Source organism: Microcebus murinus, chromosome 16 (assembly GCF_040939455.1).
Source record: "Microcebus murinus isolate Inina chromosome 16, M.murinus_Inina_mat1.0, whole genome shotgun sequence".
NCBI classification, from domain to species: domain Eukaryota; kingdom Metazoa; phylum Chordata; class Mammalia; order Primates; family Cheirogaleidae; genus Microcebus; species Microcebus murinus.
The window spans coordinates 42,794,475-42,809,899 of NC_134119.1; the positions used below are offsets into that span (position 1 = coordinate 42,794,475).

The 15,425-nt window shown below is 38.5% G+C and overlaps 1 protein-coding gene across 1 annotated transcript in view; it reads left to right on the top strand.

Moving 5' to 3' along the window:
- Window positions 1-32: 32 nt before the first annotated feature.
- CFAP61 (cilia and flagella associated protein 61) overlaps window positions 33-15,425 on the top strand; it is a 263,247-nt gene continuing 247,854 nt past the window's right edge. Inside the window, exons 1-2 of the mRNA XM_012757361.2 lie at window positions 33-146; window positions 4,829-4,984. Of these exons, the coding sequence (XP_012612815.2) occupies window positions 4,842-4,984 (143 nt within the window). The 5' untranslated portion in view covers window positions 33-146; window positions 4,829-4,841. The remainder of the gene's footprint in view (window positions 147-4,828; window positions 4,985-15,425) is intronic.

Genomic DNA, 15,425 nt, shown 5'->3' on the forward strand with positions numbered 1-15,425 from the left:
TCGTTTCCGAGGTAACCAGGCTGCGCGTCCTCCTCAGAGCTGCGGGTGGAGAGCGGCGCTCGGGAGTTGCGGGTGAGGTGGGCAGCGCGGGCCAGCCCCGTAGCGACGCAAGGACTGGGTCCAGGGCGTCAAGGGCGCGTCCCCAGGTCAGTCTTCGCGACTGGGCTGGCCATGCCAGGAGGGGCGGATCTGTCAAGCCGTGGCGCTTTGCAAGGGGACTTGCAACCGAGCTCCAATCTGGATGCTGAAGGGCGGGGTACGAGAGGCGGGCGAGGAAACTCGCCTTCCCAGCGGCTGCCCGGCGCCGCGTTGCATTCTAGGCCTTGTAGTCTCTGCGCTACGCCCCCCTTCGTTTGCGTACTAAACAGAGTAGTTTCACTGCCCCAAAAATCCTGTGTGCTCATACCTAGTGCTCCTACCTACTCAACACTCCAATCCTGAAACCCCTAGCAACTACTGATCTTTTTACTGTTTCCATAGTTTTGCCTTTTTTAGAGTGTCATATGGTTGGAGTTATACAATATGTGTCCTTTCCAGATCGGTTTCTTTCACATAGGAATATGCATCTATTTCCCCCATGTCTTTTCAGGCTTTCTAGCTCATTACCTAAGAAAATGTTCACAGCTGCCAGTCTCTTTTGGTGTTTGGAAAATATGTATTCATATATTTATGTATATAGTAATATCACATCTACCTATGCAAATACTGCTTTCAAAAAAGCTTACGCAGATTTCTAAAACTTCAATTATAACCGATATCAAAATATTTGCCATGAGTCTGTATCACCCATATTATTCAAATATTAAGTTATCTCATTTTAAAAAATTTTTTAATTTAATATTTTTACATTAAATTTCTTTGGTCTTTCCTCCTTCTAAATATGGTGGTGGAAAATAAGTTATCTCATTTTTCAAAATTTAAATAAATTGAGAAGACTTTATATCACTGTCATAAAGAGGACCATATAACAAAATAAATAAATATCTATTAAAATAAAAGGTGTTTCTTCTAAGTGATTTTTCTTAAATTTATAGCTATAAATAATGGCTTTAACAAATGAATAATAGATTTAATCATCTCTAGTCTCTGCTCAAAGATACAAAAACCTTAGAATACTTTATTTCTGATTGTCATCTTTCCATCTCACGTTTTTATTATCTGTTAATTCAGTTCTGCTTTTATTTATTTATTTATTTTAATTTTTTGAGACAGAGTCTTACTCTGTTGCCCTGAGTAGAGTGCCATGGTGTCAGCCTAGCTCACAGCAACCTTAAACTCCTGGGCTCAGGCAATCCTACTGCCACAGCCTCCCAAGAAGCTGGGACTACAGGCATGCGCCATCATGCCTGGCTAATTTTGCTATATACATTTTTAGTTGTCCAGCTAATTTCTTTCTATTTTTAGTAGAGACGGGGTCTCGATCTTGCTCAGGCTGGTCTCAAACTCCTGAGCCCGCCTCGGCCTCCCAGAGTGCTGGGTTTACAGGTGTGAGCCACTGTGCCCGGCCCAGCTTTTATTTTTTAAAGAAAAATTTTTCATCATCCTTTTCTTTTTGCCATCAGTGCTTATTTAGATATACCTGCACGTTTACTTTCTTATCTCCAAGAATTTCACCTTGTATGCTATTACTTTTTTATTTTAATTTTATTCTTCCTGAAATACACCTTTTCCTAGTTCTTTCAACCAGATTATTTGAATAGTATTTTCTTTCAATCTTTGTATGAAATTGTCTTTATTTTACCTTCATTTTTTTAAATGATTGTTTAGCTAGGTATAGAAGTCTTGGTTAATGGCTCCTTTTCCCTTTATAGTTCGAAAGTGCAGTTCTAGTAATGTAAAAACCATAGCCTGTAAGCCAGATTCAACCCTTCACCTATTTTGTATGGCCTGTGAGCTAAGAATTTTTTTTACATTTTAAACATTTGCAAAAAATAAAAAGAATATTACATGACACATGAAAATTTTATTTTTAAAAAGTCAAATTTCATTGTCCATAAGTAAAATTTTGTTGGAATACAGTCATGCTCATTTGTGTTCATGTTGTCTCTGGCTGTTATTGTGCTATAATAGCAGAGTTGGGTAGTTGTGAAGAGAACATGTGGCTTATAAAACCTAATATATTTATTATCTGGCCCTTTACAGAAGAAATTTGCTAACCCTTGTACTACTGGCTTCTGTTGTTGCTGATGAGAAATATTCTGTCAGTATAATTATCCTTTCATAGGCAGTCTGTCTTTTGCATGGTTGCTTTAAGGTTTTCTCCTTGTCTTTTGGGTTTTGTAGTTTCACTACTATATATTTAGGGTTTATTTTTATTTTTCTGCTCAGAGCTGAGGATTCATGTATTTCCTCAGTTCTAAAAATCATCAGTCATTATGTTCAAACGTTTCATTTATTCTTTTGGAATTTCTATAAGACAGATTTTTTTTCACTCTGTCTTACATGTCTCTTAACTGCATTCTGTATTTTCTTTCTAATTCTATGTGCTTCTTTCTAAATAATTTGTTCATAACTATTGTCCAGTTTATTGATTCTCTTCAACTTGTCTGCCTTTAACCCATCTAATTGGTTTAAATTTTAATAACCGTATTTTCCATTTTTATAGTTTCTGTTCCTTTTTAATAGTTACCTGTTCTCATGACTTTTGTTTTTCTTTCTATATTTATAATAATAATAAACATAAGTTCTTGGTGACTCCCATGCTACACAGATAGTGTAGATTAGAATGCTGTACCCGCTTTAGTCTAGAATTTGGACTTCCCATAAGTATTTTTGTTTTGTTTTCTACTTACAGCTTTGAGTAGAGAAAGCTTCTTTGTCATTTTCTTGGACTGGTGGGTTTAATTTTTCTAGTCCCCACATTCACTCATTCATTGAGGGGACTATCCCTCCTAAGTCCCAGTTGGATGCATGGTTTTAGTTTCTATTCCATTGAAATGAGGTCCATGATATCCCCATTGAATGTTAAAACTCTGGCCTCCAGAGCCTGTATCAGATCTGATCACTTCCTGAGCCTCTGCTCACAATATCATTGCCACCTTGGTGGAGAATTTTCCTTGTTCGCTCTCTTCCTTCTTTTCTTGTTCCCTGTCTCCCAAGTTCAGCTCTTTAATGAAACTTTCTTTTTTTATTCATAATTTTATATACTTGTAGCATTAGTTTATATCATACTTCACAAACAAGACATCTCATTCCAATTCTGCTTTTAAGTTAAAACCAAAAGTAGAAATGACAATATTTATGACTAGCTCTAGACATTATTATTATTATTTTTGTTTGTTTGTTTTTGTTTTTGAGACAGAGTCTTGCTTTGTTGCCCAGGCTAGAGTGAGTGCTGTGGTGTCAGCCTAGCTCACAGCAACCTCAAACTCCTGGGCTCAAGCAATCCTTCTGCCTCAGCCTCCCGAGTAGCTGGAACTACAGGCATGCACCACCATGCCCGGCTAAATTTTTTTCTATATATTTGTTGGCCAATTAATTTCTTTCTATTTGTAGTAGAGACGGGGTCTTGCTCTTGCTCAGGCTGGTTTCAAACTCCTGACTTCGAGCAATCCGCCCGCCTCGGCCTCCCAGAGTGCTAGGATTACAGGCGTGAGCCACTGCACCCGGTCAAGTCTAGACATTATTAATTTCCCTGTCTTATTGTTTTCCCTGTTTTGTGCTTACTGGTTAGTATATAATGAAATGGTTTTCCCTAGCCAGACACAGTGGCTTGTGCCTGTAATCCCAGCTACTTGGGAGGCTTGAGGCAGCAGGTTCACTTGAGGCTAGGAATTTGAGACCAGCCTGGGCAACATAGCAAGACCTTGTCTCTGAAAATAAAATAAAATTTAAAAACTTAGCCGGGTATGGTGGTATGCATCTGTAGTCCCAGCTATTCAGGAGCCTGACATGTGAGGATCCCTTGAGCCCAGGAGTTTGAGGCTACAATGAGTTATGATCTCAAAACTGCACTCCAGCTGGGGCACCAGAGCAAGACGCTGTCCCTTAAAAAAAAAAAAAAATAAACATAAAATGGTTTTCCCTGGAAAGGAAGGCAGGCAGGGAAGGATAGAGAGAAAGAAAAGGCAAGAGACAGACAGACATTGGTGCATTGAGAGAGAAAATGAAATCATTTGTAAACTACCATTTCTGTAAGCAGCATTTCTCAAAGTATATTTCTGGAGCATTAGACTCTCCACTGTTGATGTCGTTAGAGATTCTGTTCAGAAAGGCTGTGGGAAAGGTTGCGGTTTACAAAGAAAACAGGTTACTTGGTTATGGAACTTCTCAAAGAGTTTAATGGCATGCCTTCCCATCAGGAAGGCTACTACAAGCACTTCTTACATTTATTTGACCACAGAACATTATTGGTCTCAAAATATCTCTTAAGACTGCTGTCTTTTAGGGTTCCAGTTTGGGGAATTCTATTTGGAACACAGTCAGCAGCTGCCAATATTTCTCCTGTAACTCTTGACCACATGCTATGGTGGCCAATTAAATATTATATAAAAGGACACTGAATCCATAAATAATTCCTTTCAATACTTTTCAATCGTATTGTTAGAATATTTTTAAGTGGCTTTGTTGGAAACAAAGAATACAGTTGCGGAAGTTTCCAGACAGGCCAATTCTCAGAAACTTTATTCTCCTGTGGAGAAACATGTCAGCTGCTTTGCAGTGACAGTCATCGCAGACTACACCCAGGGGAAAATGTGTCTCACCAGTACTCCCATAACACATTCGCTCTAACCATATGGAAATTGAATTAATGTTCCATTTTGCGTGTACTGTAACCAAAGTGATTTGCCATATCAGATTAATAGTGGACTATTTTTCCTCTTTTTAGGACAGGGTAAAAAATGTCAGTACTTACTTCTCCAAGAGGAAAGGTAGAAGTTGTTCGTTGCCGAAGAACAGAATCGCAGGATATTTATTGTATCAAAAACCTCATAAGAAAATTTACCCAGAGGCTGTTTGGGAGGCTTAATATCATCTATCTTCTGTAAGTACATAGATAAGTAAGCTCAAGAATGTTTATCAATTTTATCACACACCAGGAAGGGATCCCACGCCTTTTGTCTTTATGGTGCTTATGATGAGGAAGTGGGCAGGTCACTGCTCAGTGAAGAAACACGTAGCAAGAAATCTCTGGGAACAACCAATCTCTGTGTCCTTTAACGAAATGCAAATCAGAAAGGTTTCTCATGGGCTTTGGATTCAAGCAAACTTGGGCTCAAATCTCAACTACTGGCAATTCATTTCTCCATCAGCCAGGAAGGACATGTTGATGTTGGCATAACCATCAAGGACAGTTAACTACCATAGCTTCCAGTGCTTTGATGAAACCTCAGATGGGTGGCCTCCTGGCCAGGGGTCTGGAGTGTGATATTGTTGGAGAATTCATTGTATCCCTGGGGCTTGCAGCTTTGCATGAGTTTACTATGGTTGAACCAAGAAAGAAGGCATATGTAGATATCTACAGAAATTATGATACTATGAAAGATTTTGAGGAGATGAGGAAGGCTGGCATCTTTCAGAGTGCAAAGTGATTTTGGAATATAAAAGGATTTCTTTGGATTGATTTACATAGAAGTTTGTCACTGACTTATGTTCCTGAGCTATAAATATGTGGGCTGAGGAATAGTTTCTCTTGATAAATAAACAATTAACAAATAAAAAAAATAAATCTCAACTGCAACACTTACTAGTGGATTCACTTGGGGCAAGTTAATAGTATTAGCTATCAGATTTTCAGAATTTATGTCAGATTCTGTCCTTTGCCAACATTATCTCATTTAATCATTTCTGATACTTCTCTGAAGTAGCTACTATTCTGTCCATTTCACAGATGAGAAAGGGAGGCCGTCTCAAGGCCAAGCAGTGAGTAGCAAAGTGTGGATTTGCTCTTAACCACTGCTCTTAAAATGGCCTTCTAAACTTTAAAGTATGCATAATACAGATCTTTTTTCTTAAAAGATCTTTTTTCCTCCCTGTTTTGTTTGTTTATAGACCTTCTGTAGACATCAGAATACAAATATCTTTTAATCTGTCCTTTTTTTTCTTTTTCTTTTTGAGATGCATGTTCACTCTGTCACCTAGGCTGGAATGCAGTGGCATGATCATAGTTCACTACAACCTTGAACTCCTGGGCTCAAGCGATCCTCCTGCCTCAGCCTCTGGCATAGCTGGTAGTACAGGTGCATGCCACCATGCCCAGCTAATTTTTTTCATTTTTTTAGAGATGGGGTCTCACTATGTTGTCCATGCTGGTCTCAAACTCCTGGCCTTGAGCAAACTTTTGCCTTAGCCTCCCAAGTTTCTGGGATTACAGACATGAGCCACTGCACCTGGCTTGTTCCTTGTTATTTTTATGGAAAATATGAGATATCCCAGTATTTTAAATTTCATAAAGCTTCATATCAAATACAATTGAAATATCTAAGCTAAGGCCAGCCTAAGACATTAAAGATTTTAGTTTCTGCCTACCACACTAATGAATGTAATATAAGTGGGCACAATTTTACTGGAAGGCAGTAGGGAATTATATATAAAATCCTTGCCGGGCGTGGTGGCTCACACCTGTAATCCTAGCACTCTGGGAGGCCGAGGCGGGCGGATTGCTCAAGGTCAGGAGTTCAAAACCAGCCTGAGCGAGACCCCGTCTCTACCATAAAAATAGAAAGAAATTAATTGGCCAACTAATATATATAATATAAAAATCAGCCGGGCATGGTGGCTCGTGCCTGTAGTCCCAGCTACTCAGGAGGCTGAGGCAGGAGGATCGCTTGAGCCCAGGAGTTTGAGGTTGCTATGAGCTAGGCTGACGCCATGGCACTCACTCTAGCCTAGGCAAGAAAGCGAGACTCTGTCTCAAAAAATAAAAAAAAATAAAAAAAAATCCTTTAAAAATATGTATACCAGTGAAATTATTCCATTTTTTTGCATTATGGTAGACTAAATACCTTAATGATGTCCCCTGGATGTTCGTATGCACTTACATACAAACACAAAAGCTATGGACTGTGCAGAAAACATTATCACACTGAAATCAGAAACCTCATGAGATAAGCAGACATCAATACCAGCATTCTCCTTGAGGATTTTTGCCACATCCTAGAAACCTCATGTTTCTTTTTGTCAATTTGCAAAGAACAGAAGATAACTACTCCCTCGACCAAAGGAGGAAAATATGAGATCCTTTTGTATAAAACTGAGATGTTCATTGTAAGGATGAACAAATAAACCCACTGCATAAAAATGGACAGTAAGGAAAGTAGCCTATTTCAACGTCAGCATGGAATAGAAGGGCATAAAGTCTCTCCTGAGAATTCATAAACACATGTTAGTTTGAGATCCATGTTAATTATCTGTGTGGTCCCAAAAATCACCAAGTGGAGAATTTAATTGATAATGGTCACAGGTTAATAGTGTGTCCAGGAGACTGGCTGAAATAAATGCAAATCAGGTCTGAAGGGATACAACTTCAGCTCAGACTTCCAATAATACCTACAGATGAACTTTTAAGGAACATGAGCTCACAGTCAAAAATCACAAATATACAAAGAAATGTGTACCATTAGTGAGAACCAATAAAAACAATAATTATACAGGAGAATTAACTCTCAAAGACTTTAAATATTAAGTTATACAAAAAATATAAATAAGCATGTTTACTTTGTCTAAAATGAAAAAATAAGTTTAAAAAAATGATCCAAGAATAAAAAGATCATAAAAGTGAATAATCAGGTTTGAACAAAAGTGAAATAGACCATCAACAAATGAAAATATAATTGAAGCTAAAAGCTCAGTTGATGAATTATACATCATCATAGACACAGTTAAAGACAGAAGTAATGAGCTAGATGATCAATACCAATAAATTATCTAGAATTGAACACAAAGAGAAAAAATAAAAGCAGAACATGAGACATAGTCTAGACAGACTTCTAGAAGGAGATAATAGGAAGGCAGAGTCAATATTTGAAGAAAGAATAGGTGAGAATTTTTCAGAATTATTGGAAAGCACCAGTTCTTATGTCCAGAAAACTCAGTGAATCCCACACAGGATAAATACATAATGAAATCCACAACTAAATGCATTGTAATAAAAGAGCAAAATACCACAGCTAAAAGGATCTGAAAAATAACCGGAGAGAAAAAATAATTTATCTGCAAAGAACTAATGATTACACTAATAGGTGATTTCTTACCAGCCACAATGATAGCCAGTAGACAATAGAATAGCTTCAATATTGAAGAGAAAATAACAATTTAGAATTATATACCCAGTGAAATAATTTTTCAAGACCTAGGGGAATATGAATGCATTTTCTGACAGAAACGAAGATAGTTTACCAATAGACTCTGCATAAAGGAAATTTCTTAGAATATGCTCTCAGAAGAAGGAAAAAATATCTCAGCTGGAAGCTCAAAACACAAGAAGGATCATAAAAATAAGGACAAATATGTGGGTGAATCTAAGAAAAAATATGACTTGTATAAAACTATAATAGTAACTAATTTGTGAAGTATAAATCATACATTAGAACTAAAACACAGGACAAATACAGCATATAAATCAGGAGGAGCATGATTAGAATTATAGTATTCTTCAGGTTTTATTTAAGAGAAGGATGTGGTAGGTAGTATACAAAGATGTTTCCCCTCCCTCCCTCCAGTGAACCACACATCCTGGCATTTATGCCCTGTGTAGTCTCTTCTCACACTGAATTAGGGCTGGCCCTTGTAACCCATGGAAAGCAGCAGGAGTGATACTCTATAATTTCAAGTTATGAGAAGTCTTGAAACTTCCACCAGGTCTCTTGAAATGTGCCCTCTCAGAACCCAGATGCCATATTGGTAAAATCTCAAGTCACATGACTACATGGAGGTGCTTCATTTGACAGCCTCAGCTGAGCTCCCACCGCCATCAACCACTATCCATGCGACTGAGCCATTTTAGACATTGAGTCTTCAGATGACTTTGGTCACAGCCACCATTTGACTGCCATCACATAAGAGACCCTATGTAAAAACTGCTCAGTTAAACCCAGTCAACCTGGACAATCACGAGGGATAATGATAAATTGTTATTTAAGCTGCTAAGCTTTGGGATGATTTATTTTACATCAGTTGATAACTGGAACAGAAGGTAAAGACTTTGTTAGGAATATATATTAACATGGTTAAGATAATCATCAGAAAGATAGACTTAGAGATTGTAACTTCTGATCTATAGAAGGAAAAATGGAATGAAAAATCTAAAACAAACCCTGAATCTAAAAAAGGGCAACAAAGGAGGAAGAAAAAAGAAATAAAAAGGATAGGATATATTAATATCACATAATAATAAGATAGAAAAATTCATCTACAGCAGTAATCATAATTACTTTTGGACAAAATTCTTCAGTTTAAAATATTAAGATGGGCAGATTGGCTCAAAACAAAACAAAAAACAGTTATATTTTATTTATGAGACACACCTAAGCTATAAAGTCACAGAAATATTTAAAGTGAAAGTATTGGGAAAAAAAGATATGACAGCCAAAATCTCATACCAAGAAGAAAGGGTGGTTAGTATTGCTATAATAGCAGATAACATATACTTGAAGGTAAAAAACATACCTACAGATAAAGAGGGTCACTATATAATGTAAAATGTTTAGTTCTTAAAGTTCAGCTTTAAACTTATATGCTACTGCTGACCCAAAATATATAAAGCAAAAATCAGTAGAACTGAAAGATGAAATAGATATATTCACCATCAAAATGAGATATTTTAATATACCCCTCTTAATAAGTGGGATATCAAGCAACTGAAAATCAGTAACAATATAAAAGATTTCAATAATCGCACAATTAAAGAACTTGATCTAATGGACATATGTAGAATACTATACTCAATATTGGAGAATACAAAATCTTTGTCATGTATACATGAAAATGCATAAAAACTGACCATCCATTAGGCTATAAATTTCAGAACTCAACAAATTTCAGTGCTTAGTGTCATACACAACACATTCTTTGACCACAGTGCAATGGAGTTAGAAATCAGTAACAAAAAGATAACCAGGAAACCCCTATATGTTTGAATGTTTTAAAATGCAATTATAAATACCCATCGGTCAAAAAAGAAATAAAAATAAAAATGCAGAGTTGAATGAAATTTAAAATATATTTATCTATTATATATTAAATATGCCTATTTATATAAATATAAATATATTACATATAAAATATGTACATTTAAATTTGTATAATACAGCTAAAGCAGGTGTGGAAGTTTATTGCATTGGTAGCTTCCATGCCTCCCTGTATTCCCAGGCCTTTTTGTGTCCTTCCCCTGCTATAGTCCTCACCTTTTAAATTTGGGCTCAGCCTGTGACTCCACCCAGTATCAGTGGGGCTGTCCTGGTCCCAGGCCCAGTCCTTAAGATGGCCTGGCAGCAGGGCTGGCACCAGCAGGAGGCACTGGAGGCCTTCAGGGTACTCACTGCCAGGTGCTGGCCCTGCACAAGCCTGAGAACACATCCTTCAGTATTTGAACCCTGGCCCCTTCTGGCCTCACCCTATTCCCAGTCCTCCCTGGTAGTTTTCGATGTGCTCTTGGGAGCCTTATGCCACCATGTAAAAAGTCTGGCCACTTTGCTGGAGAGACCATCAGAAGAAACCACCTGGAAAGGCCGTATTACAAGGGAAAAGGGATGTGACTGCATGGAGGAGAATTGCAGAGCCCATCCTATAGCAAGAAGGAAGGCCACGAGTCAGCCTTTCCAGCAAACCCCAACCTATTTGAGCTTCCCCTCTCTGAGGCACAAGATGTGAATGAAGAAGCCATCTTGGAGGTTCTTGCCCCAGAAGATACCCCTACTGTACCCTATCTGAATTTCTTACCCATGGAGTCATGAGCAAATAAAACAGAGTAGTTACTAAATTTGGGATAGTAGACCCCCCTTATCCAAGAGGAATATGTTCTAAAACTCCGGTAGATGCCTGAAGCCAAGGATAGTACCACACCTGATTGCTGTCAATTGGAACATGTTTCTGTTCAAGTCTTCTACCCACAAATTTAATGCCTTTTCCATATTAACTAAGCACTTATGCACTGTAGCCATAACTTTTGCAGGTTGAAGTGTAACCAAAAAAATAGCATGAATTTCTTTTTCCATCTTCAGAATTTCACAGATTGAAGATTTGTTCTTGTTATAGATCTTAGCAACATCAGCTTATGATTTTTTTCTTAATTATGTCGAGGATTTTCACTTAAGGGAAGTACTTTATGGCTTCTTTTTGGCATATCCAAATTACCAGCATCATTACTCTTGTGCTTTGGGGCCATTATTAAGTCAAATAAGGGTGACTTGAACCCAAGCACTACAATGCCATGACAGTCGATCTGAAAACCAAGATGATACTAAGTGATGAGTGGGTAGTAGCATCTACAGCATGGATCCACTGGGCAAAGGCATGACTCATGTCTCAGGCAGGTCAGTGCTGGACAATGCAAAACCTCCTTACACTACTCAGAACAGCTCACAATTTAAAACTTATGAATAGTTTATTTCTGGGATTTTCTATTTGGTATTTTCTGAATGTGGTTGATAACAGGTAACTGAAACTGTGGACCAGGAAACTTTGGATAATGGGGACTACCATAAATCAAGAGGTATATCACATTTTGGATAGGAAGATTCAATATTATAAAGTCAATGTCCCACCCCAATCAAAATTCTAACAATTGTTTGTTGAACTTGATAATATAAGTCTAAATTTATACGGAAAAGCAAAGGATCAGGATAACCTGAAAGGAGAAATATAAAGTGGGAGACTTGCCAACTAATGACTTGTGGGTGTAGCAATCAGGATACTGTGGTAACGGAATTGACAAAAGACTGATGGACCAGGAGATCCCTGAAACATACCGACACGTATATGAAAACTTGATGATGACAAAACCAGCATGAGAACATCAGTGGGGAAATGATGTGCCATTCAATGAATCATGCTAGGACAAGATATTATCCATAAGGCAAAAAAAAAAAAAAATAAGTATAAAGACCAATCTCATGTTATACAAAATTTTAAGAAATCAATAGTATGAATTTATGACATAAATGGGAAAAACATCTAATATCAATGACAGTACCTCCTGGATTCCAAATTCATTCATCCAGCTTCCTGGTGGCTGCCACCCACTCCTGGATACCTAGTAGATACTTTGAACCTAGCATGATCTTCCCCTGCCTTCAGTCTGTTCCTCCCATACTTTCCCTATCTTAGCAACTCAAGAAACTCCAGCCTTCCCCTTGCTCAGAACCCAAACGTGGTGCCATCTTCCCACTTTCACTCACATGCTATGTCAGCAAAGGCTGTCAGCTGTGCCTAGCCTGATCAGGAGGGCCAGGGGATCCGGCTGTCCCTGCAGTTGCCAGTCTTTCCTCAGCCTTCAACAACTGATCTTTTTATGGGGTATACAGAAGATGGGATGCAGAGGTGGGGTGTGTTACAACTGGAACCTTTCTAAAGAATTTTTTCAAAAGGCTTACACAGATCTATTTTCTCAAGTCCTATACACCAGGGGTCCCCAACCTATGGTGAGTTGTATAATAATTTCATTATATATTACAATGTAATAATAATAGAAATAAAGTGCACAGTAAATGTAATGTGCTTGAATCATCTGGAAACCATCCCCCAACCCCCACCACCCACCCTGGTCCATAGAAAAATAGTTTTCCATGAAAATGGTCCCTGGTGCCAAAGAGGTTGGGGACTGCTACCATACAAGGTCACATACTAGTTACCTGAAAGTTTGGCCTTTTTTTTTGAGACAGAGTCTCACTCTATTGCCCAGGCTAGAGTGCCGTGGCATCAGCCTAGCTCACAGCAACCTCAAACTCCTGGGCTCAAGCCATCCTTCTGCCTCAGCCTCCCAAGTAGCTGGGACTACAGGCATGTGCCACCATGCCCGGCTAATTTTTTATATATATTTGTAGTTGGCCAATTAATTTGTTTCTATTTTTAGTAGAGATAGGGTCTCGCTCTTGCTCAGGCTGGTCTCGAACTCCTGACCTTGAGCGATCCTCCTGCCTCGACCTCCCAGAGTGCTGGGATTACAGGTGTGAGCCACTGCGCCTGGCCAAGTTTGGCCTTTGACAGACAGTTATTTCAGAAGACAAGCTTCATATTTCTGCTGGGTCTTAGAGTGATTGTGAGAGCACCTCAAATCCTTATGTATCATGCGTTTATATTTCTGGTTTGACAGATAGGAAAGCATAATAATGTATGTCATGTGGGAGGGGAGTAGCAAAAAAAAAGTATGTTATAAAGAGATCCTTGTAAATGAAAATGTTGTGACCTACTTTAGAGGCCAGCATATTTTTGGAAATAAAAGGTTACATTTTCATGAATGTTCTGAAGCTTCCAGAACAGCTGCTACCAAGCCCAGGTCGTCTTTTGTTTTTCTGATTAGGTAACTCCTGTCCTCTGGCCAGGCCATCCCCAAGACTTAAGGACTTATTTTATAGGCATTTCAAAACACGGTGCTTCTTTTTCTGGTCTATTTATCTGGTATTTGTTTTTATTGACTGGCTGCTCAGTCACAGAGATACAGGAATGAATAAAACTGATCTCAACCTAAACATCTTGCTAGATTTTATAGGAGAAAATGAGCAGATTAGGCATGGCAGATGAGTTGGGAACGAGCTAAAAGAATCCCCTTGTTCAACACAGACATCACAGTAGCAATGAGAGCGGGCAGAACACACACCTGGGTTGCCGTTCCCTATTTGATGAGTGCAGGGTAGCTCTGGGGTCTCTTCTTTTATGGTTAAACCAAGCAGAAAAGGCAGATGCTGTTTCACCAAGATTTCCATCAATTATAATTATAGAAAATAAGTTTTGGCTGTATTTGGAAAATTTCCTAAACTGGCTAAATAAGGGAGACATAACTCTAATGAAAAGAGCTGTAATTTCTATTGTGTGTGAAATACATATGTGTGTATTAATACAGCTCCTTGAGTTTGGATTTGGCTTATTACAAAGAACAGTTTAAAATCCAGCTTTTAAAAATATGCCTTCTCCCTCTACCTTCTTCCTCCCTGTCCCTCCCTCCCTTCTCCCTTGATGATTTTTATTTGTCTCATAGAGAACCTAGTGGCTAAGAGGTAATAAGAAGTGTAAAGTATATACACAAAAGGATAATGCTAAAAAGTATTTACAGTCAGTTGTTTGGAAATTGTAGTGTATTTTCCCACTGAAACAAAGTAATTTGTGGCTGGCTTCCCAGGCCAACCCACAAAAGCTTATTTAATCTATAATGTCTGCAGTATAGTACTGCGCTAATTGCACTATAGAACCTAACCACCATCCTAAGGTTCCCATGGATAAATGCATTTCAAATGTGAATCGGGATTCCAGGAACATACTGTCCCCTGCTTCTCTAAAGAGTTTGGTGGCTGTCCTGTCCCCAGTTCTTGCCCACCTCCTACTCCCCACCACCACCACTATGGTCAGCGCTGACATGCACGGAGTCTTATGCCATGGGTGCTTTTTCATCTGAATTAAAGGGGGGAATTCTCAGCTGGAAGCCATAGGACATGGCTCTGGAAGTCTGGGGCAGAGAAGCCCAGAAGACCAAGAGCTAGAGGGAGCCACCTCAGGAGTGAAAGAGGGTCAAGGACTTTAGTGAGAATTTGTGGGGTTGTGTCCTCCTGCTAAAGAGTTCCCTATGTGGATAGTGTATTCTAGAAACCAAAGGGACAGTCAGATAATCTGCTGGCTTCTTTCCTTAATAGATAGTTCTTGGGCGGGGCCTTTGGGCCAAGTGCACCCCTGGTTCATTCACTGTGGCTGAGGGGTGTGATCAGGTATAGCTGCCTATGATTTCCTGTGAGAGGGGACAATGGCCGTAGGTGCTGAGATTGACATCTTAAGCACAGTGTTTCCCAAAGATGCCCATACATCTGGCAATGCCCATACATCTGGTAGTACCCAAGATGCTTTTTCTTGATACCTGCATGAGAAATTTTTGTTTTAAATGTGGTATCTTTATTTTTACAGTTATCTTCTATTTATAGTGAGGGATACTGGTTTTCCATTTATGGTACTGATACAAACTTTTTACTGAAATTCTTATCTAAGCCAAAAGTGAATTGATTTAAAGAGAAAAACTGAAATTCAAGAATTGTATGTACCATGTTTCCCTGAAAATAAGACAGGGTCTTGTATTTATTTTTCCTCAAGAAGACACCCTAGGTCTTATTTTCAGGGGATGTGTTATTTTTTTTTAAGTATAGTACAAGAAGACACCCTAGGGCTTATTTTCAGGGGATGTGTGTTTTTTTTTTAAGTATGGTACAATAATCTACATTTATTCAAATATAGTTAAGTCATCTTCTTCTGGAACATCATCATAACTCTCGAAACCCCGAATTCCATCC